Source organism: Peromyscus eremicus, chromosome 8a, assembly GCF_949786415.1.
Source record: "Peromyscus eremicus chromosome 8a, PerEre_H2_v1, whole genome shotgun sequence".
Taxonomy (NCBI): domain Eukaryota; kingdom Metazoa; phylum Chordata; class Mammalia; order Rodentia; family Cricetidae; genus Peromyscus; species Peromyscus eremicus.
In genome coordinates, this window is record NC_081423.1 from 80,068,883 (window position 1) to 80,096,546 (window position 27,664).

The window sequence follows — 27,664 nt, forward strand, 5'->3', positions numbered from 1 at the left end:
TTATCTTCACTGTATAGGCATGTGTGGCCTGGGATTCACTGTATAACCAGGCTAGCCCCACACTGTCTTCCAGCCTCTCCAGTGTTGAGGTTACAGGCATGTACTATCACACCCAACTAAGACTTTCTTTTCTTTTTCTTTTTCTTTATATATATACATATCTTTTTTTGAGACAGTGTTTCTCTGTGTAGCTTTGTTCCTGTCCTCAAACTCACAGAGATCCACCTGCCTCTGCCTCCCGAGTGCTGGGATTAAAGGCATGCTCTGCCACCGCCCAGTGACTTTTTTTAGTTGACTTATTTTTCCCAACATCCTTTGGGTGAAAGTTTCTGTCCGCCTCCATTTTATCACTGAGGACTCTGGGCTCATGTGTTGACTCTTGTCTGGCATTGTCCCTATCTCTCCTGAACAGATTGGATGTCAGGCATAGAAAATGCTTCCCTGCCCCCTGCCCCAGCCTTCTTCTTTCTTGGCTATGACCCACTTTGAGAGGGGTGGGCCGTGATGGTGTGTCCACAGACCATCTCAACCCTGGGCACAGCGGTCTGAGAAGGACAGCATGGGTTGGGAAGACCTTTTGAATCACCTAGTCCTAGCTGTCTAGAGCAGCACGGGGTCCCAGCTGCTGCTGGTGGTGCTGGTGTGTCAATGAGGGGCTGGCCTGGAGCTTGCCCGGCCTGCTTGTCAACTTGGCCTGTTAGGGCATGTCAGGAGGGGCCTCTGCTCTATTGAAGCTGGGAGCTGGGATGTGAATGAGGCTAAAGGGTGGAGGAGGCCCGGGAGGCACTACCCTGGAGGGAGGAGGCTAGGCCAGTGGGCCGGCATTGTTTATCACATGCCCACATGCCTAGGATAGCCCCGACTGTGGCTTTGTCCCTGTGTGTGAGGTCGCAGGTGGCTTTGGGTCTGTGTTTGGTGGTGTGAGAGACCAGATGGATGGTTCTCTGGGGGTGTGGCCCTTGTTGGTCACCTGTGGTTTGGGACCTAAGGTCTGGGAGGAGGCACTGAGCAGGGGGAGGAAGGAAGAGCAGGCGGGGCTGACCTTGAGCCCTGTCCCTGGCTTCCTGAGCTGCAGGCTCCGAACGCTATCAGCTTCCCTCCTTCTGTCCCTGACCCTTGGGCTCCGGGACAGCTCTCCTCCCTTTCCCTGGTTCCTGGTGACCAGGCTTAGGCTATACAGGCTTCCGTTCCTCTGCTCTCGGCCCTCCTCTCCTGGAGGGCTAGCTTGGGAGCCCATGACTGCCCCTCTCAGAAGTCCAGGCCCCTGATGTCATGTAAGGAGCCCCCTTTGTGTGTGAGGACTGCCTGACCAGTGGCAGTGAGAGCAGCTGGCTGGACCGGAGTCTGGAGCCGGGGAACCCCGGAGGCCTCAAGAGCTGGGAGACACTCCTGATGGAAGGGCCCTGCTAGCTGGGACTGTGTGCACCTTAAGATTACAAGAGGTCTCACCCTGGCCCAAGACACCACTCTAGGTGTGGTAGTTGAATGGATAACCCAGAAGGTAATGTAGAGGGGTCTGGGGGTGGGGCCAGCCCTGGGCTACAGCCCCGTGACACACCAGTGAGGCCTTCCCTTTCTCTTTCCTTGCCCTCTTAAGTGTCATTATAATTTGAAAAATGGGGGCGGGGTAGGCATGGTGCCACACGCCTTTAATCCCAACACTCAGAAGGCAGAGGCAGGTGGATCTCTGTGAGTTCAATGCTAGCCTACTCTACAAAATGAGTTCCAAGCCAGTTAGGGCCACATATTGAGACCCTGTCTCAAAAGAAAAGTGTGTGGTTTTTTTTTGGGGGGGGGGCTTAGAAAGATGGCTCAGTGGCTAAGAGCAGATGCTCTCCAGCAAGAGGACTTGAGTTTGTTTCCCAGAACCCGTGTGGGTGGCTTACAACTGTCTGCATTCTTCAGTCCTCCCAGGTATGGTGGTGCACACCTATAATCCCAGTACTCTGAGAGGTGGAGGCAGGAGAATCAGGAGCTCAAGGTCACCCTCAGCTATACAGAGAGTTCAAGACCAGCCTTGAAAGCCTTTCTCTAAAAAAATAAAGTACTAAGAACCCTCTCTGAGCCAGGAATGGTTATAAATGCCTGTAATACCAACATTCAGGAGGCTGAGGCAGAGGAATTACTGTGAGTTCAAGGCCAGCCTGGGCTGTGTAGAGAGTTCTATGCCACCAAGGCCACATAGTAATATCCTGTGCCCCTCCCCCCCAAAAATCCATCGTGGATATCTACCACTAAGAGAAGGGTCACAATTAGAAGTACTTTTTAGAATTCTGGGTGCCCTTCCTTAGGGGTGCTGCCTTGAGCCCCTGGGCAGGGACCCTTAGGAAGATAAGTGGGATAGATTTTGCCAGCTGGTCCACTTAGTGGGCTGGGAGGGGCTGGCGGGTGCGTGATTCCGGCAGTGGGGGAGGAAGCGGGCAGGGTGTGGGGGGAGGACACACTGGGCAGGAAGGCTTGGAATAGAATCTCAGCAACGCCTGGTATTTCCCAGGCTTGCCCCTCCCCCTTGGGCTCTGGGGCCCACCCCACATTCCTTTCCCAGAGGAAACAGGAGAGCTGGCTCCCCAGGCCTGGAAGATCATGTCTAGCTGTGGCCCACCTTTGAGGCTCTACTGTGTGCACCACACCCACCCACCCTCCCTCCCCACTTGTCTCTTCTCTCCGAGTCTGTCTGCTGAGGCAGCCTTCTCCACATCTGCCAAGTTAAAAGACAGAAAGTGGACCTCGGAGATTCTGGTCTCTTTCAAGGTCTCTGTAGGCCTGGATACAATGTCACATGCCTCTGCCCTCCCTGTAGCAAGCACCCAGACCACTCCAAGTCTCAATGAGACCCTCATCATTGGTCAGCCATGAGAGGCCCATGGGGTGAAAAGAATGAAGAAACTCGGCTTAAATGTAAGGCCTGGGCTTGCAGCAAGATTAAAAAGGCAGTTGGGGACTAGGGAGATGGCTTAGCACGGAAAGGCTAGCCACACAAGTCTGGTATTTGGGTTCCAACCCTCGGAGTCTATGTAGAAGCCACAAAGGGGAATGAATGCAAAGGCTTACACTGGAGATTTTCCTCTGACCTCCTAGGGAAGTGGCATGCGTGCCTTCATGAACACACACATAAATACCAAAAAAAAAAAAAAAAAAAAAAAAAAAAGCCTGACAGGGTGGCGGAAGCAGAGGCAGGTGGATCAGGCTATCCTAGTCTATGTCTCAAGTTCCAGGACAGATAGGGCTATGTAAGGTGGCAGTTAGGTCCCTGGAAGGACTTAGTGAGGAGGCCTGATGGAGTCAAGGACATCTTTGTGTCTGCCCTCTACTTTGGGCCCCAGAGTCAACATGGCTGAAGACATCTTGGCAGATGGCCACTTGGTCTATGAAGGTACAGCTTTTGGGAGGAAGTGACAAGGTGAGCAGAGCAGGATGGTCAGATCCAGAGTTCTCCACTGGGAGACATGCAGAAAGTTTCACTGTCCCTGGCTGCCCTGCCGCCGTCCCTGACTGGTCCTTTCCTGCTCTCCCTGAGTCCTGACTCAGCTCATGGCAGCCTTGCTCTTCCCGTTGGGCTTCCGCAGGGTGGAGGTGGGGGTCCAGCTCCTGCATGGGCCCCACAAGCAGCAAACAGGAAACAGAAGAACAAAACCATTCCCTGGCTGACTCGCCCCCCCCCCCCCCAGGCCTCACCCTCACCCTTCCTCCTCTGTTCTTCCTTCCCGCCATCCTGCCCACCCGCTCCCTCTCTCTCTCCCTTCCTCCTCTTCTATGCCTTTCTGTAGCTACCTCTCACATGAGCCACCCTCCTGGCAAGTGAGGACAGTGGCTGGCCAGATGAGTGTTTGAAAGCCAGCCAGCCCTGTGGCTCTCCCCCTTAGGTGGGCTCTGGGCTTGTGTCCCCTTCTGCTGGGCATTTCCCTCTCTGTGCATAAACTGTTCTATAGCGGGGTGGTAGTGACAAATGCCTTCATGAACAGGGTATGAATGACAGTGGAGAATACAGACCAGCCAGGGCCATTGCCTGCCCTGCCTCTCTGCTGGGGCAAAGGATGGGGCCTGGAGAGCCAGCTTCCCATCTCACTCACATTCTGGAGGTGGCAGAGGGGGAGTGAAAAGCTTGGAGCCTCCTCTTAGCTTGGTGACGCCAGAGTTCATGGGCAAGGGTCCTGGGGAAGAGGAATGAACATGTTTCCTTTGGGAGACCGGAGTGGGGTCTCTGTATCTTAGGGTGCATCTTACACTCTGTCACATCTCATTCTGGGCTGGCGGTGTGCGGGCTGCTTGAAGAGCACAGTGTCCTGAAGCAAGCAGTGCTGAGCGGTGCATGCTTGTCACCAGTCTGCTTGTATGTGGTTAAGTGGGCATCTCTGTGGGGGCTGTAAGGGTCTGGCACACCTTCAAAGGCTGTGCTTGCTTGTGTTCCCCATGGGGTAGGGATGTTTGCATGGGAGGATGTCCAAAGGTGTGATATCCACACTGAGGTCTGTGAGGACAGCATGTCCCCGGGGAACAAGTGGACGGGATGCTGTGAGGCACACAGCTAGAACATGTTTCTGCAGGAATATGAAGCCAGTGGGCACATAGTGTGATTGCCCGGCAGTGTGAATCCTTGTGTTTGCATGGTGTCGTCGGTGTGTGCTGTGCCTGAGCAGGGACCGCTCAAAGCCTCTGGCGTGGGGCGGAGGGTGAGCTGGCGCGGCGCCGGGGCCGCCCCGGAGGGGGAGGCGTCTGTCCCAACGACTTGCCGGCGTGTCCCTGCCCGGCTCTGGCGGGCGCCTTCACCCGGGCGGCGCGGGAGGCGCGGCCCCGCTCCAGCCGTCCTGCCACCGTCCGCGCGGGCCGGCCGCCCCCTCGGGGCCTCGGGGCCTCGAGCCCGCGGCTCTGGGGGGCGGACTGGAACCCCTGGGCTCCGCCTGCCGCGCGGGGGTCCGAGGACGTCCCCCGCCGGGCGCCGAGCCGCCGAGTCCCGCACGGCGCGTCCCCCTCCAGAAGCCAGGCCCGGTGCGCGCCGGGGCCGCGACGGTGGCCGCGCTCGGGGGTCCCCGCAGGCCGCGCTGGTGGGCAGCGCCGTTTGGCGCGTGGAGCGGGCGGGCGTCGGGGGCTGGCGCTGGGAGCGCGCCGTCGGCGTGGACTGCAGCGCCCCGGAGCCGCGCTGCCTCTGGCTGCCCTGTCTGAGCCACAGCGACGGCCGAGCACCCGGGCTGCGTCCGGCCAGGGTGAGCAACAAACAGCTTTGGAGCCGGGCGGGAGCTGGATGTCAGGGGCTGTGAGCGCTCGGGTGACCCCCTCTCGAGCTCAGAGCGTCCTGCATTCCCAGGCGGACATCCTTGCAGTGTGTGCGTGAGAAGGCTGAGAGTCGGGGTGAGGTGGCAGCGTTTGTGTGGGAGCTTTCCCAAGGGCGCTGGATGGAACCTGGAGTGTGGGTAATGGCACCTGTGAACTCAGTACTTCTGGTTTACAGGTAGTGGAAGGATGGAATGGGGGCTGATGACTGGAGGAGTCGCTGGCATATCTAGGAATCTAGGCTGGCAGAGACCCAGTAAGAGCTAGGCATAGGGTCCCTAACCCGAACAGTGGGTGCCACTCTCTTTTCCTGTCTTCTTTCCTACCAGCAGAGACGCTGACACAGAGGCACATAAGGGTTTCTTAGTGGCCAGAGGAAGCTGAGGTGACAGAATGGCCCCCAGCAGGCAGCGGGTGATTTCCAGGGCGGGCAGTGGCCGAGCTGGGGGCAGTATTTCTGATGTTCGGGATCTGCCGGGCTGGGGCGTGAGTCACAGTGGGCGCCATGCCCAACCTCAATACTGTGTTCTCTGCAATGACCTCTTTATGCTGGGGTAGGCGGGGGCGGGCGGATCATACTGATGTGACCAGTCCATCAAGTGGCCACGTCTGCCTGATGTGTTCCCTGGGCTGTTGGCCCTTTTTTTTTTTTAAACAACAGTTGGTGTTTCTGGATGTCTCTTTGTTTTCAGACAAGAGAGTGAAGAGTGATTGTAAATAGATTCTAGCCAGGAGGGCTTAATCACCATGCCTGTGGCCCCTCTCTGTCCCCTGGCTGTGGGCCTGTGTCAGAAAGACAGAGTTAGGGGAGCTGAGCCGTACTTCTCCGTCTCCTAGCTCTCAATACTGGATCTCCCTGTCTGCTTCTGTATCTTGCACCTCTCGCCCTCAAGAGGAAAGCTAGACTCAGGGTTGTCAGAGGGGAGAAACCTGCATATAAGGTAACATGAGGGATTGAGGCTAAGTCTGAAAGAACTTCCCACAGGGGAGCAGCCAGCCCTGACTGGGTCTGTGGAGTCTCCTCTTCTGATAGGGGTGTGTGTGTGTGTGTGTGTGTGTGTGTGTGTGTGTGTGTGTGTGTCGGGGGGGGGGGGGACTGACATTCTCAAGAGACTAATTGGAAGGAGTAGGAGACTGGACCTGGAAGGAAAGACAGAGGAAGTGGGGAGGCTTAGATAAGTGAGAAGGGGGGGGCTGTTGGGCTGGGGTGAAGAGAGACCAGTGGGAGAAAGGCATACCCACTGTCCTGGATTACAAGCAGGTCCCCTCAGGGAGTGGCACCCCCAGGCAGCTGGCAGCTCTAGGCAGGATGTGTGTGTGTGTAGGGGGAGGGGAGGGGAGGGGAACATGTGGGGACCTGTCCCAGCCGCTTCACATCACTGGGGCAGCTGGTGGCTTAAACCTTAATCCAGAGCACCAGCAAAACAATGGGCCCTGCAAACACCCTCAGCTCTGAGCCTGGGTGGGAGTGGGAAGGAGGGCAGCCCACACTAGAGGGGGACAGGGGTTCTGTGGGAGAGCACTGGGGACCCATGAGATCATCTTTCCTATCAGGGAAATCAGGGAGGGGTGTGTTCAAATCTCAAGGAATTTCCAGTGAATGTTCTCCAGGCTCCTTGAACCCTATGAATGTAGGGCTCGTGGAAGAGGCCAGGGTGTAACCACAAGTAGATGGAGCTGAGGGGACATCATTGGGTCCCTGGTAAGGACTGGGACCAGGAGTAGTCTGGGTCTTGCTTGGACCCTTCTGGGAACGGAGAGCTCATGACCTAACCCCTTATAGTTTTTCAGTCTGTGGAATTGCCTCCTTTTCGGGAGCCTCGGTCAGCTGTTTTCTGTCTTCCACCTGGTTCTGTTCCCTGAGACTACAGTCCGCAAACCTAGTGTGTCGATCTCGTTTTTCTTTTATTTATTTGGGATTCGAGAATCTGCACTCTCCCCTAAACCTGCTGGATGGCAGCTAAGCCTCCTGGCTGAGCACCCTCACATGCTCTCACATGTTGACCAGGTGAGCAGGGGTGGACAGGTTCTCAGCGGCGCCTCTTAGCATCCCTGTTTGGTCAGGTGTTTGTGAGCTTTCTCCAGCTAGCTGAAGGGCAGCTTCCCAATCCAAGGAGCTCCTTACACCAGGTCTGATGGACTTCCACGGTCCATACCACCTGGGCCTTTCATCTCTTCAGGTTCCTGCCAGGGCCAAGGAGGAGCAAGGGTGGAGGCCTGTTGAAGGAGCTGGGGGGAAGCTTTTGGCATCCTGAGGACTTTGGATCAGAAGCAAATGCGAGCTCAGGCTGCCCAGTGGCTGTGGGGGTCTGAGTGAGGCTTTGCTGAAGGCTTCTTGCTTTTCTCTCAGCCTGTTACCCGGTACCAGTCCCTTCTGTCAGCCTCTCTGCATACAATTTGTCTCATACTCGTTACTGGCTGTTTATCTGCATGTCCAAAGACACTCAAGACAGTCTTCTCTGTCTGTCATCTCTTGCCTCCTGCTCCAGATGTGGTCCTACATGGCCCCCTCAACTCTTTTCTTTGGATAACCTGCCATGACATCCAGGGGAATCCCAAGCATTCTGGCAGGATGGACGGAGGGCAGTATCTGCCATCTGCCTTTCCAGTGAACCAGCCTGGCCTTTGGGCTGAGCTCTGCAACCTCAGCAAGTCCCTTTGGTGGCCTGGTGTCCAGTTGGGGCTTTTGATCCCATGCTGTTGGAGAGTGCATTTTTGTGCCAGTCTGTGCAGACATGTGGCTCTGTGCTATGTGAATGTGTGTATGCAAGACTGGTTATGCGTGCCTGTGCCCATGCTAGTGTGCCTGCATGGTACAAACATATGGTTCTGTGAGTCTGCCTGTATGCACATTTATTATTATTTTTTATTTTATCATTTATTTATTTGTTTATTTTTGGCTTTTTGGGACAGAGTTTCTCTATATAGCCTTGGCTGTCCTGAAACTCACTCTGTAGACCAAGCTGGCCTTGAACTCAGAGATCTGCCTGCCTCTGCCTTCTGAGTGTTGGGATTAAAGGCGTGCACCATCACGGTCCAGCTTATGTGTGCACATTTGTTTGTGTTCCTGTTTGTGGTATGTCTGTATATGTTGTATGTGTGTTTCAGTGTGTTCATGCATGTCAGTGTATGTGTGAGGATGTGCAGTAGTTTTATGCACAACTTCTGTGCAGAAAAGCTGTGTGTGCAGTGTCTGGCACACAGTAAGTATGTATTAGCTCGATTTCCAGGGAGGCCATGGTACCATGAGGAGACTGAAGGAGAAACTCAGAGGGAAGAAGCTGTCAGGCTTCGAAGAGTGAGAGAGGAAGGGTAGGGTGAAAGGGTCAGGGCCCAGAAGGGACCTGGACGCTGTGGCTGTGGATGATGGTGGTCCCTTTCAGGTCCTAGGCTCCTAGGCAGCTGGAGGCAGGTGCGGAGCCACGAGCATAGGCTACTCGATGTTCATCCATCTGTCTCCCTGTGCTCCTGCAGCTTCCCCTGGGCCCACGAGATGGGTGCTCTTCTCGGCGCCCCCTCCCCTGGCAGGGGCCGAGGACACTGCTGCTGCGCAAAAGTCTCCAGGATGGCTTTGGCTTCACCCTGCGTCACTTCATCGTGTACCCGCCCGAGTCAGCTGTGCACTGCAGCCTGAAGGTAGGTCCAGCTTGCCAGTGCCTGGCCACTCTGCGGGGAAGGAGGGTACGGGGGTGGTGGTGGTGTGGGGGGGTGTGCGGGGAGCTTGCCTGCCAGAGGAGTCCCTCCAGGGGTCCAGCCTGGCTCCCTTCCGAACTGTGTAAGAGGAGAGCTGTAAGGACGCAGTGCCCACTGTGCCTAGGACTCCTGCTCTGTGACTGTGGACAAACTCCTTAACTTTTCTGGAATGGGTCTTGTCAAGGGGATGCAGAGGTGAGAAGTCAGTACATGCAGAGCTGCATGCGCATGTGCAACACACACACAGACACACACACACACACACAGACATACATACATACAGACAGACATACAGATAGACATACAGACACACACACACACACACACACACACACACACAGACATACAGACATACATACACACACACACACACACACACACACACACACACACACAGTCTCTAGAAAGGGAATGATCATTTTGGGTAAGGGGCTCCTTGTTCGCTTGTCCACTGGATCTTGACCTGGATCAGCTCTTTCCATCCCCTGGCCGAGGGGTCAGGGACACCCCCCCACTTATTTCCTGGAAGGAGTCCTGGGGGAGGGGTCCAAGGGCCCCCGGCTCCTAATCCTAACTCAATGCTGTGTTGTGGATTTGGTCATTGTGGATTTAGCGCCATCTCACCCCTCTGTGACTGAGTTTCTCCTGAGGGCTACTATTGCCTTGATCCCTAAGAGCTTTCCAGCCCTAATTCAGATGCCTGAGGCTCTCTGAATCATAGATCCAGAACTTCTCAGGCCAGTACAAGGCCACCAGCTGGAGAGAGGGTCCCTGAAAGCAAAGAGTGTGGAAGACAGGCGGGTAGCCAGGCAGGAACGGGGTTCCCAGTCTCCCTTCCTGCAGAGGAGAGAGATTTCTATTAAAGTTATGAACCCCTCTCTCTCCTGCCCCCAAGGCTGGATCAGCCTGCACAACTGTTGGGGGATTATCGCTTGGGTACCTTGACCCCACCTGCCACACACCAAAGCATTAGGTTTCTCTGTATGTCTCTGCACCTGTGTATGCCTATGTGTATCGTGTGTGTGTGTGTGTGTGTGTGTGTGTGTGTGTGTAGGTTTGTGGTGTGCGTACATGTCTGTCACATGCTTTACGGCTTTCACATGTATATGAATCTTTGACACCAGGACCATCACTGTCATTGGCTGTGACTATGCCTAAGCGTCAGGTGACCAAGGGCACCAGCCCCGTCTCTCCTGGAACCCCTCTTTCTTCCTTTCCTCCTTTCTAGCTCCTGCCACCTTCTCTCAGGACACTGTGGAGAAGTGGCAGTGACAGAGACTGTGGTCTAGCCTGGTGGGCTCTCTTTCTCATGGGCCACTGGCCAACTCTGGGGCAAGACAAGTCAGGATCGCTCCCTCCCTTTCTAGAACCTGCCCTGGCCTGAGAGAAGCTCTCCTCCTGAGGCAGTAGGAGGCCAGAGTGCTCTGCCTGGGAGCCTGCAGTGAGCTTAGCTGTCTAAATGCATCTGTCTGCCTCTGCCACCCGCTGCCTATGCTGTCAGCTCACATCAGTGGGCATGCACCTCCCACGGGGAACTGGGCAGAGGCCCGGGCTCCAACAGCACTCCGCAACTTTCCTGGCCCACCTTGACCTGACTGGGCCACCAGTGAGTCCTGAGGTTGTGTCCTGGTCCTGCTGCTGAACGGGGGGCGGGTGGAGAGAGGGAGGACACAGCAGTGTGACCCTTAAGGTCCTGTCAACTCTGAGATGTTATAGTTGCTGACTCGGCCTGTCTCTGTCCTTCTCCTGGTTCTTCTCTAGTGCCAATGCCTTCCCCAAGATGGACCCCGGCCCTCCCAGCAGCTCTCCCTCACCCCTGTAGGTAGCTGCAAGAATCCTGCTCCTTGCCTGACACCCACTTCTGCTTATCAGAGAACCTTTCCTGCCCCCTCTTCTTCCCTTGCAGACCAGAATGCTGTAGTCTGACTTCTGCTACTTGCTGGTGTTGGCTCAGCACATCCAGCCCCAAGTGTGCACCCCTCCCCCTGCTAATCGGACCTCCCAGCCCAGTCTCTGAGCGAGATAGCCCTGTTTACACTTTCAGGCTACTTATCTTTGTCCTCCTGGCTCCTCTGCCTGTGTGATGGGGACCTCCTCCCCTGGGCTGCAGCCTCCCTAGGGGAAGAGGGCATGGATCCCTGGTAGAATGGATGCTTTTGGAAGCCTGGGATGCTAGTGTGATGGGATTGACAGGTCTGAGAAGAGGGTGAATGTATTACTGGGATACTTGTTCAGACCTGGGACTGCTCTGACAACTCTCCCATCTCCTTGCTGTTGGCCCGTTGGAAGGAGACAAGGGTTGGAGGGGGGACGGCTCGGCAGGGTTGCTCGGGTGCATGCTGCTGATGCTGCCGGGGCTGCACAGGTGCCACACCCATCTCTCTGTTCCCTGCAGGAGGAAGAGAATGGAGGCCGAGGCCGAGGAGGAGGAGGAGGAGGAGGAGGAGGTAAGGGGGTGGAGCTGGGGTGGGGCCGGGCTTCAGTCTCTCCGGCACCCAGTGGGCCCCACCCTCTTCTTGTCCCTGTCTAGTCTTTCTCCTCTCTGTTCCTGGCTAAGCTGGCTCCAGGCGTCTCCTCCTCATTCTGTGCTCCCTCCCCGTTTTTTTCCCTCTCACGGTGGGTGTCTTCCTATGGGCCTGTCGCTCCCACAGCCATCTGATGCTGAGTACTCTGGGTGACAGATCCCCATCTGGTCCACCCCTCCCACTACTTTCTCCCAGAAAAAAGTCTAGGCTAAGGCAACAGGGCCTGTGGATCAGGGTTGGGGCGTCCTGAGCATGGGTTCATCTTGTGGATGGACAGTGGACAGTGAGGTCCCGGAAGGGACAGTGGGGCCCTAAGGTGTGTCTTAAAGGTGACCCTAACTCACCTTATTGTCACCTGTGATGTCCTTTGTTTGTTTTCGAGACAGGGTTTCTCTGTGCAGCCTTGGCTGTCCTGGATCTCACCCTGTAGACCAGGCTGGCCTCAACCCAGAGAGTTCCCGATTGTTGGGATTAAAAGGGTGTGCCACCACAGCCCGGCCTACCTTGGCTATCTTAAGGGTCCTTTGCTGGCTCTCAAGCTCCCCAAGTATTTAAAGTTGAACTCCCCAAATAGGCAGCTTTCCTGCCTCTGTCTGTGGGCAGCCATGGGGACATGATTCTCCTGGGTTCTCGTGCCACTGTCCCAGCACAGGCTCCAATGGGGGAGTCCTGTTGGCAAGTGATGGAGTTAGTATCATCCTGTGCCCATCCTAGGACTCTCAGGCTTCTGCCTGGAGCCCCTGACCCTGGAGAAGGAAGAAGGGCGGGAGACATATTGGGTATCTCTCTGGTCCTGTGTTACCTCATCTCTCATACATGTGAGGTCTCCCACAGCTTGCATCTTCAAGACTTGATAGGTGCATTTAAAAAAAAAAAATTTTACGTTTGTGTGTGCCTGGGTATATGTATGTTTCTGCACCATGTGTGTTCAGGAGCCTGAGTATGTTAGAAGAGGTCATCAGATCCCCTGGAACTAGAGTTACAGGCAGTTGTGAGCTGCCACGTGGGTGCTGGGAACCAAACCCAGGCCCTGTGCAAGAGCAGCCAGTACTCTTAACCTCTCCAGCCCCGATAAGGGCTGAACATTATCAGTGTGTGTGCTCGGTTAATGCCAGAGTGTACCATGCCGAGTGTTCAGAGATCAGAGGACGACTTGGTGGAGTTCGCTCTCTCCTTCCACCTTTTGTTTTATTTTTTTTTAAAAATTTTTAAAATTTTATTTATTTATTTATTTATTTATTTATTTATTTATTTTTTTCCGAGACAGGGTTTCTCTGTGTAGTTTTGGTGTCTGTCCTGGAACTTGCTGTAGACTAGGCTGGCCTCGAACTCACAGAGATCCGCCTGCCTTTGCCTCCTGAGTGCTGGGATTAAAGGCGTGCGCCGCCACCGCCCAGCTTGTCCTTCCACCTTTATGTGGGTTTCAGGGATTGAATTCAGACCATGCAAACGTCTTCCCTACTGAACTGTCTTGTGGGCCCCGTAGGGGCCTCCCATATGGCACCCTTCCCTTGTCTTGTTCATTGTATGTGACGTCTGCTTGACGGTGAACTCTGGAAGGGCAAGGCTGTGTGTACACATCCTGTGTAGCCTGGCTTCTAGCACAGGATAGGGACTCAGCTCATGGCTGTGGGCAGCTCTTTATGTGTCTTTGGTGGTGTCCTTCTGTTGTGGGACCTTGTGTGGCTGTGGGCATAGGTCCTGTGGAAATGCGGGTCATTGCATGCTTGTGTCTGTATGTGATCATCCTCTGAGTGTGTGTCCCCTGTGTGTGTAGCTGTGCATGGGTGTGGCCTTCAGCAGCCACCCCCAGCTAACCTGGCTGATGCCCACCAGGACCCTCCCCTCGGCACCGCCTGGAGCCCATGGACACCATCTTTGTGAAGAATGTGAAGGATGGTGGCCCCGCCCACAGGGCAGGGCTTCGCACAGGTAAGCCTTCCCAGCGGTTTAACACACTCCTCTGTGGCTCCCTTTCCTTCTAACTGGGTTGGGGTTGTTGAACGCAGACACTGAGGAAGTTCCTCTTCTCTCACTGTCGTTCATGCTTGGTACAGGGGTACCGTCCACCCTCTGCTTTGGACTCTCACATGTGGTCCCACTCCTTGTCCCTAGGAGACCGGCTGGTGAAGGTGAATGGGGAGAGCGTCATTGGGAAGACATACTCCCAGGTCATAGGTCTGATCCAGAACAGGTGAGCACTTGACCTTCTTCCTTCCAGGGTAGCATGCAGACTCCCCTCCCCCAGCCTGGGCCCTGCAACTGGATCCCTCTCCCCCAGACTCTGTCGCCTCTGGCTTGACTCTCTCCCTGTCTCTGCAGTGATGACACCCTGGAGCTCTCTATCATGCCCAAGGATGAGGACATCCTCCAGCTGGTGAGTCCCTCAGTCTGCATGGAGGGCCTGGGCCCAGCACAGTCTTCTGGGCCCCTGTGGGAGAAAAGAGGAGGAAATTGCCTTTGGTTGCTCAACTGGGGCTTCCAGGCCCATCCCTGGGCTGGGGCTGCTTCTTGCCTCACTCTAGGCTGCTCTGTGCTAGGGAGGCAGGAGGTGCTGGCCTTGGTAGGCAGGATTCCTGCCAGGGTATCTGAAAGGGTGGCCCAGCGGGCCCTGCCAGCCTGGCATGTTCTTGTCTGCTCCTGTGAGAGATGCCTGCACCCTGCACCCCCTACCCACTTGGCCTGAGGGAACATGGCTCTATAGATGTGTCCATACATGCACACACCCAACACTACCTTTCAACACATCCCACAGTCACAGATACCACTTAGTATAGATCAGGACACTCACCCTTGCATAGCACTGTATGACTCAGCTCCATAGAAGACACACAGCATTGCAGGCCCAGGCTGACAGATCCTCTCTGTTTCTGTGTCACCATGGTTCACTCTCCAGGCCAGTGTACCACAACACCTGTGGAGCACACAGCAAGATCTCACAGCAGCCTCACTCACACCTCGGTCTTGTAACACAAATGCTGCACACATCTGGATTCGCTGCTGCTGTGACACAAACACACACTAGCGTGCTATCGCAATGCAGCCCGGAACCGTCACAGCATGCTGCAGCCCCTCTCAGGCGCCATGCTTAGTGATCTCACCGGACCCCAGATTCAGACACATGGGGATATAAATTCCGAATCCATCGCCCCAGTGCTTCATCACACTCAGAACATGATAGGGAGGGTGCCACCCAAAAGGCACGTCCCACATGTGTTGTGTAAAGTAAAGCCAAAGACCCGTGCCTGGAGCCTGGAACACTCCCTGTTGCCGAGTGCCCTGGTCTCGGTCTCCTGAATCCTATCCAGATGCCAGCTTGCTTGTTCCTTAGGTCGCTGCCCCTCCGAGGATGGCTCAGGGCCAAGCCCCAGAGGCTCGGCGCTGCTGTGCTGGCTCTGGCTGTGGCTCTGTCACTATAATGACAGGGCCACACTTGGCATGATGCCTCCCTGGGAACCTCCATTCCTGACCTCAGATGTCCCCTTGCTCTTCGTGGGGATGAAGAGGAGAGAATGGAGGCTCAGAGATGTGGATGGCTTAAAGCGCTTGCCTGTATGCCAGACTTGAGGCGAGGCCACTTATGAGAGAGTAGCAGGACATGACCCTGGGGTACTCGGGCTCAGTCCAGCTTTCAGATCCAAGGGGGCAGCAGCCTTGAACTCTGCCAGACTTAGACCCAAGTGGGCTGCCAGCCCCAGATGTCAACATCTGGGAGCTTCCACTACCCCGCCATCTCCAGCCAGCCTGAGGGTGGGGCCCAGGCATTCCTGTGGTTGGGAGCTAAGGCTGGAGGCCAATCGGGCGGCGGCAGCTGCTGACGCCACCACCGACGCGGCAAGTCCCCTCCACACCCATCCTCCCTCCTCCTACCGCCAGGCAGCCGAAAGAGAGCCGGGTGGGGAAGAGGGGGAGCTTCAGGGAGGGCTGACTGAGGGGACTGAGGGACCCAAATCAGCAGGGCAGGGGCTGTGGTGAGAGGCAGCAGGGTAGCAGGCGCGGGTTGGCGGGATGCTGCCTCCACCACCGTGATGCTGGGAGCCCCGGGAGCCGGCAGGATGGCAGGAGGGAGAGGTATGTGTTGCTGGCCCAGTATGCCAGGCTGGAGGGGCCGAGTGTGCGGGGGTGTGGTTAGCTGGTCCTTGTCACATGATGTTTGTGTTTGGGACTGGAGGGGTAGTTGTTTGTGTATTTCATTGTGTGTGCTGTATGTGTGTGTCAGGGTGTGTATTTTGCCATCTCTGTGATGCGGTGTAGTATGTGTGTGTCTGGGCTCACCCTCCCACCACCCTTTGCTTCTTCATCCTGAGACAGTCCCCCTCAGCTCAACTAGCGCTGGGCTGGGCCAGGGACACAAGACTGCTGTCCCTGGGGGGCTGCCTCCTTTTTAGGCTGAGTCTGGGCGCCAGCCCTGTCCCTCTTCAGCAATGCAGCGTCAGCTTTAGCAGCCCGTGCCAAATTCCAGGCCTAGGGGTGGCCGGAGGTGGCCCAAGGCCCCTTAGCCAGTCCAGCCCCTCTCTAAGCTGGCTACTGGGGAGCAAGAAGTGGTCATGTTCATCCCAAGGCTCAAGCCCTTGTATTAAAGGGCTTGATAATACCACCCTGTATTAAAGGGGCAGTGGGCTCTTCCAGCCTCTGCCCACCCTCAGACCACCCCTCCTTGAACACACCCCTTAGCCAGCTTTCTACTGTCTTCTTCCACTTTGACAGATTTCTGCCCATTTCCCAGTGTACTCCAGGGGCTGTGGGCATCGCTGGACATAAAGGAACAGTAGGCGGCAGAGGACAGGATGGGGGAGGCCCCTAGCAAACAGATGTTGGAATGTTTGTGGCTAAAGGCTGTCCTTGTTATAAATCTTAGAGAAATCTGGCTATTTCTTGAGAGAAGGGAGAGAGAGAGAGAGAGAGAGAGAGAGAGAGAGAGAGAGAGAGAGAGAGAGAGAGAGAGAGAGTCAGAGTCTTATTTCTTTGTCCTCCCTCAGGACTCTCCTTGGAGCATATACTCATCCACTCAGGATGCCCCTACTTAGGGATATCTCCCTTCCATTCCCTTCTGAGGACTTTGGCATCCTAGGGTTGTCTCATTTCTGTCCTGAGTCCAGTCTGGTCATGGTTCTATGCCTCTGTTTCCGGTCAGGCCTACTCCCAGGATGCCTACCTGAAGGGCAACGAGCCGTATTCTGGAGAGGCCCGCAGCATCCCAGAACCACCTCCACTCTGCTACCCACGGAAGTCCTATGCCCCGCCAACCCGGGCCTCTGCCTGGGCCACTGTGGTGCCTGAGCCCATGTCAGCACTGCCCACGGATCCCCGGAGTCCTGCTGCCTGGAGTGACCCAGGGTCCCGTGTCCCATCTGCCACCCGTGCCCAACTGGACAACTCTTTATTGGGGATGAGCCAGCCCCGCCCAAGCCCTGGTGCCTTTGCCCACCACCCTTCAGAGTCCCGGACGCCGCGTGCCTTCCCAGAGCCCGGTAGCCGGGTGCTCCCCAGCAGACTGGAGTGCCAGCAGGCCCTGTCACACTGGCTGTCAAATCAGATACCCCGCAGGGCGGGGGAGAGACGGTGCCCAGCCATGCCACCCCGGGCCCGCAGTGCCTCCCAGGACCGGTTGGAGGATGTGACTGCCCACCACCCATGGCCCTGCTCCACCTCCCAGGATGCCTTGAGCCAGCTGGGCCAGGAGGGTTGGCACCGAGCTCGCTCAGACGATTACCTGAGCCGGGCTACCCGCTCTGCTGAAGCACTGGGGCCCGGAGCGCTGGTGTCACCTCGCCTTGAACGCTGTGGTTGGGCTCCCCAGCGTCCGTCTGCCCGAACCTCTGCTTGCCCTTCTCGGGACCTTCCAGGGTCCCAGGCCCCTCCCCCGTCTGGCCTGCAGGGTCTGGATGACATTGGGTACATCGGATATCGGAGCTATAGCCCATCATTCCAGCGCCGGACTGGTCTCCTGCATGCTCTCTCCTTCCGGGACTCACCTTTTGGGGGACTCCCCACCTTCAACTTGGCCCAATCTCCTGCACCATTCCCACCAGAGGCCTCTGAACCACCTAGAGTCGCCCGACCGGAACCTAGTACTCGAACCCTGGAGCCTCCCACAGAGGATCACCGTGATGAGGTGGTCCTGAGGCAGAAGCCTCCAACAGGTCGCAAGGTCCAGCTGACCCCTGCAAGGCAGATGAACCTTGGATTTGGTGATGAGTCCCCAGAGCCAGAGACCAGAGGGGAACGCCCAGGCCGGAAGGTGGCCCCTTTGGCCACTACAGAAGACTCCTTGGCTTCCATTCCCTTCATTGGTGAGTGGTGTTACAAGCAGCTGGCTAAGGATCCTAAACTCTGTCCTTTTGTGTCCCCACTACCTGTCTACTGTGCCATGACTCTGGCTGTGTACTGATAGGCTCCTCTGGGTTTGCCCATCCTTCAGTCATCCTTTCTTCCATCCTGTCTCCCACTTATCCATTCTTCCAGCCATCTTTCCAGCCAGTTTTTCCTGCCTGCCTTCTGCCTTCCTTCCTTCATCCTTCTCCTCTTCTTTTTGCCTTCCTTTATTCCTTCATTCCTTCCATCTACTCATTCATCATCCTTAACTTTCATCCTTCCTTCCTTCCTCTGTTCTTCCTTTCACCCTTTGTGTCTTTCAGTCTTTGTTTTTTTTCCCGCCTGTCCTACATTCCTCCCACAAACATTTACGTCAGGCACTGTGCTAGGCTTCTGCTTCCCTGGGGGATGGAGGTCAGACAGAAAGAAATGGGACAGACTCTGGGGATGGGGAAGGGCTCTGTGGCCTAAACGGGTGTGGTCGGCACTGGGAAAATATTGGAAAAACACTTGGTTAAGAAGGATTCAAGGTAGACTGAGGAAGAGTGTTCAAAGAGGAAGATGGGACTGTGTAGCGCTTGCAGTGGGAGAGGCAGGATGCTCTTCCAGGCCATGTGGTCCTCCCTGGCCCAAGGCCAAGCTTGGATTTCACCCTAAGAACCGAGGAGGCTGTGATGGCTATAGAGTGGGGGAAGCAAGAAGGCAGAGAGGCAGGGGTGATCCCCAGCTCTCTGGCTTGCCTGGAGGGTGGCGCCTTATCTCTACATTGGGGGTAGGAGTGCCGAAAGAACATGAAAAGGGTTAGGGCTGTGAGGATGGAGGCTGGGCTGGGCTGGGCTAGGGGCTTTGGAGAAAGCCTGGAATGCAAGATGATGATGTTAGGCCTAAGACCTGGGACTGGGTTTGGAGCTGAGCAGCCTGGGAACTGAAGAGGAAGTTTAAATAGGGTGATGTGATGCCATCAGCAGCCTGCAGTGGGGATCCAGCTGGGCCTCTGTCAGGTGCCCCCATCCAACGGTCTAGTGGGGAGACATAGTGCTTGTCCTCAGAAGCCACCAATCTGATGGACTACTGTCTGTGTTTTAGGAGCTCGCTCCAAGTGGGGTGGCTCGGTCACACTCCTTGGTGCCCTTGATGCAATGGGAGGCTCAGCCCCTGCTAAGAGGATATACTCCCTGGCCACAGTCTGGTGGGCGAGGCACCCTGGGCAGTGGGCATGTGGCCAGAAATGCCCTCGTGAGGGAGAGTTGAGGGGTTTGCAGCTTGTGTGTGCCCAAAGCCTGATATGACTGGGGTATTCAGGCAGCTTGTGTCCTTCACACCTTCCGTCCTCTGCTGGCAGATGAGCCCACCAGCCCCAGCATTGACCTCCAAGCCAAGCATGTCCCTGCCTCTGCGGTGGTCTCCAGTGCCATGAACTCAGCCCCTGTCCTGGGCACAAGCCCATCTTCACCAACCTTCACCTTTGCCCTCAGCCGCCATTACTCCCAGGACTGCAGTGAGTATCTCCATCCTGTGTCACCCCCTCCTCTGCTGCCTGGTCCCTGTGGGTCTTCTAGGGCCCCATGGGAGAGCCCACTCCTGACCCTGACCGGAAGGGAGGGCTCCTAGGGTCGCTCCCAATCTGCTCGCTAATGCTGAGGCCTCGTGTGGCACCTTTTCAGGCAGCATTAAGGCAGGCCGTCGCTCTTCCTACCTACTGGCCATCACCACAGAGCGCTCCAAGTCCTGTGACGACGGACTCAACACCTTCCGTGATGAGGGCCGAGTGTTCCGGTGAGGCCCTGTCTGTCTGGGGTGGGGTGGCTTCTGCTCGTCTAGGTTTGGGCCGTGGGTTTGGGTGGGTGATGAGAATGAGGACCGTCCACAGCCCTCACCTTGGGTCCTTGCTCCCCAGGCGCCTTCCCAACCGGGTACCCAGCCTACGGATGCTACGGAGCTTTTTCACTGATGGGGTAAGCCAGCAAAGCACATGTGTGCATTTGTGTGTGTGTGTGTGTGTGTGTGTGTGTGTGTGTATGTGTGTGTAGAAGGGTGATAGCTCTATATGTCCTTGGTTCCACATCTGTGATTCCTGTGACCCCCTAAAGGAAGTACTCTGGCTCCTGGCCCCTTCCCTGTACCTCATCTTCATGCCACTCACATGACCTGCCTCCCACCTGAGGACTTTGCATTTGTCCTTGAATCTGGAAAGTCTCAAACCACAAAACTGCCAATCTCTCTCTCTCTCTCTCTCTCTCTCTCTGTCTCTGTCTCTCTCTCTCTCTCTGTCGTCCCCCCCCCCCGCCCCCCCCACTCTTCAGTGCTGGGAATGGAACTGAGGGTCCAGCACGGCAGGCGAGAGCTCTGGCTGAGCAGTGTCTCCTATTCTTTGTTGATTATTTGTTTTGAGTCAGGGTCTTAACTTTTATAGCTGTTGCTGGCCTCGCTCTGTAGCCCAGGCTGGCTTTGAACTCAGAGATCCACCAGCCTCTGTCTCTCCAGTGCTGGAATTAAAGGCACATGCCATCATGACCAGCTTCCAACTCTTAATCCCTCCCACCTCCAAATCAATCAATTAATTAATTAATTAATTAATTTATTTATTTATTTATTTATTTATTTATTGTGTGTGTGTGTGTGTGTGTGTGTGTGTGTGTGTGTGTGTGTGCGTGTGTGCAGCTGAGCACAGGTGCCTGAGGAGACCAGAGGCATGGGAGCCTCCTGGAGCTGGACCTGTAGATGTTCGTTAGCCCTACAATATGGGTCTTTCCAGATTCTTTTTCTTAATTTTCTTTTAGATTTGTTGATTTTGTTTCATGTGTCTGCGTGTTTTGCCTGTGTGTGTCTGTGCACCGTGCTCATGACTATTGCTGTGGAGGTCAGAGGAAGGGCATTGTTCCCCAGGATCTGGTGTCACAGATGGTTGTGAGCTGCCATGTGGGTGGGAACCGAACCCGGATCCTCTGCAAGAGGAGCCAGTGCTTTTTTTTTTTTGGTTTTTCGAGACAGGGTTTCTCTGTGAGCTTTGCGCCTGTCCTGGAACTCACTTTGTAGACCAGGCTGGCCTCGAACTCACAGAGATCCGCCTGCCTCTGCCTCCCAGTGCCGGGATTAAAGGCGTGCGCCACCACCGCCCTGCGGAGCCAGTGCTCTTAACCACTGAGCTGTCCTTCCAGCCCTCAGTTTTCTTAGGACAGGGTCTTGATAGACCATGAAGACAGGGTTTGAGTCCAGGCTGGCCTCGTGACCTTCCTGCCTCAGCCTCCTGAGTTCTAGGAGCACTGTCCCGCTGCTGTGCTTTTGCGGACGCTCTGAGGCTTGCTTTGAAGCCACAGCCTCGCGCCTGCTGCTTCCTGCCGCTCTTCGGTACTTGTGCACTTTCCTCGCACGCACATGTCTCTTGTTGGCTTAGCACCTTACAGACATGGCCACCCGGCTGCCCCTCATCACTTCCTCAGCTCGCTGACCTCTCCCTGGATGTGCCAGCTCTGAGGCTGGATTCCTGTTGCCACCACCACTTCCTGATCGACTCCTGGTGGGGCTGACTGCCTATCACTACTCAGTCTTTGTTGATGTTCCCACTTCCCCTGTTTACTCACCTCCTTATTGCCACAATCGCTTCCCCTGTTTCCTCAATTCCTTCAAGGCTATAAAGCTGAGGGAAGGCCCAGGTTGTCTTTTCCAGCGTGGGGAGGCATGCTGGCAGATCGGAGCCTTTCCTCTTCCTGGCTTCTTCATGAGGTCTCATGACCTCAACACAAACGGTCCAGTGAGGACAAGCAAGGCCCATGAGGTCACCCAGCACATCAGCACAGACACACGCCAGGCCTGTGTGGCTGCCAGTGGTCCATGGGCTTCCTGAGATGCCGGTACTGTGGGAGCCACCCTAAGTTGCCCTCTGTTTTCTCCCTGCAGTCTCTAGATAGCTGGGGCACCTCTGAAGATGCTGAGGCCCCCTCTAAGCGACACTCCACCTCTGACCTCTCCGATGCAACCTTCAGTGACATCAGGCGAGAAGGCTGGTTGTGTTATAAGCAGATCCTCACCAGGAAGGGGAAGGTAAGGTGGTCTGAGGAGGGAGGTCCAGGCTGGATGGAAGCTGGCTCTGACAGAACTTTCCAGGTCCTCTTATACCTGTCCTGAAGCTCTGGAGCCAGAAAAAAAACTGCCTTAGGCTCTAGCCTGACACTCAAGGTTAGATGGCAGGAAGAGCTTCTGGGAGAGGGGGGATTACTAAACCTCTAAAAAGGAGAGTGACAGACAGGCACTCCCTGCTGTGGAATACACAGCCGGCTGTGTTTGGAATCCTGACCAAACATTCTTCAGTGACCCTGAATGGCCACGGGGCTTATGGTAAAGGAGCAAGGCCAGGGGGTTGCTGAGGCCCAAGAAGAAAGCAGAAGCCAGTTTTCTCAGGGCCCTGGGAGGTCCTGGGGTGCAGGCTTAGCTTAAGGGCAACTGAAACCCTTGGGAGACTTAGAGAGTTCAAACACTCATGTGGCTTCCTGGGATGATGAGTTAGTGAGGGATGCCTTGGAGTAAGAAGACCATTTAGAAGTCACCACAAGATCCAGGTGAGAGACATGGGCCTGCGGGAGTGGGTGAGGAGGTGGGCAGGAGGGGACAGGCGGGATTCAGAAGAGAAGGTGGGGCTCTGATCTCCCAGGCCTGAACTTGAGTCCCAGGCTGGAGACCCTGGGCTGGGAAGAGGGGAGAAAAAGGAGGCCGGTGTGGTTCAGACAACCCTGGCCTTGATTCTTGGTGGTAGGGCTTGCTGCTGAAGGGCTCGGTCCCTCGTGTTTGTGACTCAGTGTCTCTAAGGGTGCTGACTAACACTTTTCCTAACCTCCTGCTAGGCGATTAAAGACATGGTCTGAACAAAGAGTGTACTATACTAGGTGTGGTGAGACTGGTCTGTAGTCCAAGCTATTTGGGAAGCTGAGACAGGAGGATGGAGGGTTCATGACTTGTCTAGGCTACAGAGTGAGTTCAATGACAGCTGGACAACTTACAAAATTCTTTCTCAAAATAAAATGTGACCATGTGGTGGTGGTGCACGCCTTTAATTCCAGCACTCAGGAGGCAGAAGAAGGCAGATCTCTGTCTGAGTTCAAGGCCAGCCTGGTCTACAGAGAGAGTTCCAGGACAGCCAGGGCTACACAGAGAAACCCTGTCTCAAAAACAAAAACAAAAACAAAAACAAAACAAAAACCAATAAATAAATAAACAAATAAATAAAATGTGGGCCAAGGGCTGGGAATGTAGATTATTGGTAGAATATTTGCCTAATAGGCATGAGGACCTGGTTTTAAGCCTTAGTCACACTACACACGCACACACATACACACACACACTTCTTATGAGCTGTGCTGATGAAACTCTTGCCTGACCTATGGAAGGGCCTAGGCTCCATTCCTGTCATTGCAGAAAGAGTGGGGGGAAAGTGGGGCTGGGGTTGTCATAACTTGGCACTTGGGGGCTGATGTTTTATTGCCTTATTGCCATTACAGACATCCCTCAATATCTAGAGGGGGATGGCTCCAGAAGCCCCCATGGGTACTAGACATCCATGGACACTCAAGTCCCTTTTATAAAGCAAATTAGTATCTGCATGCAGCTGTTGTAATCCTCCCATGCTCTGTAAGTCATCTCTGGATGGCATGTGCTGCCTCATACTATGTAATGCCATGTAAATAGTTGTTACAGTGAGTTGTTTATGGAATGCCGAGGAAAAAAGTCTACACCCCTCAGTACAGATGCAGGGTTTGTTTTCTGCATTTTCTGATCCATGGTTGGTTCAATCCATGGTTATGGAACCTGTAGAAGGGATGCCTCTAGGGGTGGTACCTGGAAAGAATAAACTTTGAAATAGTCAGACTCTGAATTCCCACACAGCTGGATTCCTACACACTGTTGCATGCATATGGCTTCAGGAGAGCCACCTTAACTTCCCCGAGCTGTAAGATGAGTCAGGAGGGGAGAAGCGTAGGCCAGAGAGCCCTGGAGTTTACAGACACAAAGCCTCTGGCTCCTGAGGGTCTGTCGAGCTTCTGAGGACTTAAGTGAGGGAGCCAGCTCGCCTGGTCCTGTCCTCTTGGGGTTGATGACCACAGAGAAAGTGCTAATTGCTCCTCAATGACAGGTGCACTCACTGTCAGCACAGGGAGTTTAGAGGCTTAGCAGGGTGGGGTTTAGCATGTCTAGGGGGCTGAGACAGGAAGTGTGTGGGAGTCTGGAGTAGAGAGAGACTGGGTGGGAGGGAGTATCCTGGGGGAGACCCCCTCACTAAGGGCTGGAGGGAGGCTCAGAGGAGTGTGCCAAGAGCCAGGTCACCTAGAGAACCCAGAGAAGGTGGAAGAAGGTGAAGTGGGGGTGGTACCCAGGGAACTTTAATGTCCTGAAATATGGGGTGGCGTGGGGAGATGTGTGACACAGGAGACTGGTGTGTCTGTGCTGGGAGGAGTTGGTATCATTGCTGTTGCTTATGTGAACCAGGCCCTGGGATGGGACCAGGGTCTGTCTGTAAGAGATTCTAGGGAAAGGTTGGCTGATGGCCTGGGCGGGGTGTGTGTGACTGAGGGAGGCAGAGGACAGGCTGAGCTTCCTGGCTTCCTGCATGGCTGGCAGGAGGGACTCCTCCTTGAGTTTCTGGCTGAGGAGCAGACTTAGGAAGAGGAAGCTCTGTTGGAGTTCTGTGACCCTCCACACACTCTGGCTGAGGTCCTGTGAATGGGAACATGTGGATGTGGCATACAGAGAGGCCCAACTGAAGGTCACCTTAGTCCACCAGCTGTGCACCAGTACCTGTGGCCTCAGGTACAGGGAGAAGGGGACAAGGACCAGGGAGTCTTTTGTTTTGTTTTGAGACAGGGTTTCTCTGTGTAGCCCTGGCTGTCCTGGAACTCACTCTGTAGACCAGGCTGGCTGCGAACTCAGATCCCACTGCCTCTGCCTTCCATTGCTGGGATTAAAGACCAGCCCCATGTAACCATAAGTTTCTCCCGTCCTGCCCAGACCCACAGTTGGGACGAATCTCTCCCACCTGTGTGCCGCAGCCATTGGTCCCAAGTAAACACACAGAGGCTTATATTATTTACAAAATGTATGGCCTATGGTCAGGCTTCTTGCTAGCTAGTTCTTGTACCTTAACTCAACTCATTTCTATTAATCTATATGTTGCCACATGGGCATGACATTAACGGTCTGCTGGCATCTTGTTGCTTCTTGGGGGTGGGCTAGCGTCTCTCCTTTCTTCTCCCATCTCTTCAGTTTGAATGTCCTGCCTAACCTTATTCTGCCTCGCCATTGGCCAAACAGCTTTACTTATCAACCAATCAGAGTGACCCATATTCACAATGTACAGAAAGACATCCCACAGCAGCCCACAACAGAGTCTTGACAGGAAATGGGAGCTGGGGAGGTAATGCTAGCCAGGAAACCTAAAAGACTCAGGAAAATGGCAGTCACTCCAAGAAGAGGTAGACTAGGAGAGGCAGGTGTCTGTGTGAATTGTGCAGGCGGAGCCCAGTGTGGAAACATCCTTTAAGACCATGGTAGAGAAGAGCCTGGCCCCTGCCTTGGGTGACCCTGGCAGCCCAGCTGCAGTGTTTTCTGGGTAGGGAAAGGCACTGGCTCTTTGGCTCACTGACCAGTCCTGAAGTAGAGGGGCTTCCTTCCCCTCTCTTGCTGGCCAAAACCCAGTGTCACTTGTTTACCTGGTGCCGTGCCTAGGAACTAGAAAAGGATCCTGGAGTCAGCTGCAGACCCTGGGTCTGTCTGGGGTCCCATTTTGTCACCTCCTGTCATCCACACTAGTAGTCTCAGCCTCTCTCTCCCACCCTCTGCCTGCTTTAGAGATCAGTGGCCAGGCAGAGGATGGGCACATGCATGTGGTACTCCTTAGGCCAGGGTCCAATTTGAGGGACATGACCATGGACACTCGCCACTTAGCTCTCAGTATTTGTTAGCAGTGACATTGATGCCAGGGAGAGACTTGACTTATTCAGGGATCTCCAGCTGGTTTAGTCTCAAAGGGGCCCTTGGGACCACCTCCTGCTAACACGGTCATTCTCTTGGAACGGGAGTCTCCTTTATTACATTAGTGTTAGGGCTGCTCCAGTTGCTCCAGCAGCCCTGGGCTCATACATTGGGATCTACCCTAAGGGAAGCTGGGCATGGCTGCTTCAGCCCTGCTCTCTGGAGGGCCCTGGAGCCCCCACCATCAGGACAGTGAACACTTGGCTTGCACCCAGCCCTGGGCTTGAAGCATTTGTCCCAGCAGCTTGCCACGTACCCAGGAAACTCACGGCCAGAACCTGAGATTATGGGGCTATCTGCAGGGCATTACAGTAGTCAGAGGTGTTTTATCAAGCAGCTGATGCTGGTGATGTGGAGGTGAAGGAGGAAGCCACATGAAGAAGTGAGAAAAGCTGAACACTTGGGAGTCTGAGGCACGAAGATTAGGGATTCAAGTACACCTGGGCGTGGTGGCTCACACCTTTAGTCCCAGTACTTGGGGAGCAGAGGCAGGCTGGTCTCTGAGTTTGAGGTTAGCCTGGTCTACAGAGCAAGTTCCAGGACAACCAGGGCTAAACAGAATTCTAGGATAGCCAGGGCTACACAGAGTTCCAGGACAGCCAGGGCTAAGGGCTGGGGAATCCAACTCAGTGGAGAAGGCTTACCTGATGTGCACGTACAAGTCCTGGGTTCAATCTCTAACACAACAGAAGAGACAGAAAGGGAAGAGGGATAACTATTTGTCTCAGCAGTGAGGTTGCCTCCTGCCAAGTCTGTGCTTGATCCCTGGGACCTACCTGGTGGAGGTAGGAAACTCATTCCTGCAGGCTGGCCTTTGACTTTCGCTAGCATGCTACAACACACCCACATTTCCCCACCCATATGAAATATATATATATATATATATATATATATATATATATATATATATATATGAGAGAGAGAGAGAGAGAGAGAGAGAGAGAGAGAGAGAGAGGGGACAGGCCACAGGAGAAGAGCAGCTGGTGCACAGGCCCTGAGAACGGAAGGCTATGGCCAGTCACTGGTAGGCAAAGGCCCAGTGGCTTGACAGACCAAGGAAGCAGGGAGATAAGTTTGGAGAGGGTCACCATGGGACCTCAGGACCTTCTGTTTGGTTCAAGGGGATGTTCAAAGGAGAGGCAAGCTCTTTCACTGTAGAAATTATGGTGGGGCTGCCTCCTGGAGGACCAAGGCCTGGGGGCCTGGGAAGGTTGATACTGTTGTCCAGATGAGGAGTCAATGAGGCGGGCGGGATGGCAGCATTCCAGGTGGGAACATGTGGTACTGGATGGGCACAGATGCTACTCTGAAAGCAGGAGCCTTGATTTCTGATAAGCTGGGTGTCAAGGGCAACTCCCTGGTTCCGGGCAACTGGGTGGATTGACTGAGCTGGGAAGGTGACATGAGGGTGGAGAACAGGTTTCAGGGCAGAGACTCATGCGCTACAGTGAGCAAGGAGCATGGGGCCTACCCATGTGACATGCAAAGTGGGGAGGGGGGTGTTGCTGAGCAGGCTATGAGCCGTTCAAGACTGGGCTGGTGCCTACTGCAGGCAGGCACTGTACGGTTGGGAGTTGCCGTGAGCAATCAACTGTTTAAGGTCACGGGTGTGCATGGTGTCCCTGCAGGAGCTGTGCAGGGTGAGGGGGGCTCAGGACAAAGCCCTGAGGCCCTGTTGTGCCAGGCAGGTCTCCTTCTTGTTCTCTGTTGCCTGTTGAGTCAGGACTGATGATTTGCTGTGGGGTGCTGTCTGGATAGGTGGATGGTCAGTGCCGTCCTGTGGGGTGCTGTCTGGATAGGTGATGGTTAGTGCCGTCCTGTGGGGTGCTGTCTGGATAGGTGAT

The 27,664-nt window shown here is 55.0% G+C and overlaps 2 protein-coding genes across 2 annotated transcripts in view; both read left to right on the plus strand.

Moving 5' to 3' along the window:
• Positions 1 to 11,517, plus strand: part of LOC131917080 (rho GTPase-activating protein 23-like) — a 33,383-nt gene extending 21,866 nt beyond the window's left edge. The window contains exons 2-4 of the mRNA XM_059270718.1: positions 8,743 to 8,904; positions 11,357 to 11,408; positions 11,492 to 11,517. Coding sequence (XP_059126701.1) covers positions 8,743 to 8,904; positions 11,357 to 11,408; positions 11,492 to 11,517 — 240 coding nt within the window. The remainder of the gene's footprint in view (positions 1 to 8,742; positions 8,905 to 11,356; positions 11,409 to 11,491) is intronic.
• A 1,552-nt stretch (positions 11,518 to 13,069) lies between these two features.
• The window catches only part of LOC131917663 (rho GTPase-activating protein 23), a 61,418-nt gene continuing 46,823 nt past the window's right edge, over positions 13,070 to 27,664 (plus strand). Inside the window, exons 1-8 of the mRNA XM_059271649.1 lie at positions 13,070 to 13,418; positions 13,602 to 13,680; positions 13,809 to 13,863; positions 16,621 to 17,779; positions 19,144 to 19,299; positions 19,466 to 19,577; positions 19,699 to 19,756; positions 21,699 to 21,842. Of these exons, the coding sequence (XP_059127632.1) occupies positions 13,352 to 13,418; positions 13,602 to 13,680; positions 13,809 to 13,863; positions 16,621 to 17,779; positions 19,144 to 19,299; positions 19,466 to 19,577; positions 19,699 to 19,756; positions 21,699 to 21,842 (1,830 nt within the window). The 5' untranslated portion in view covers positions 13,070 to 13,351. The remainder of the gene's footprint in view (positions 13,419 to 13,601; positions 13,681 to 13,808; positions 13,864 to 16,620; positions 17,780 to 19,143; positions 19,300 to 19,465; positions 19,578 to 19,698; positions 19,757 to 21,698; positions 21,843 to 27,664) is intronic.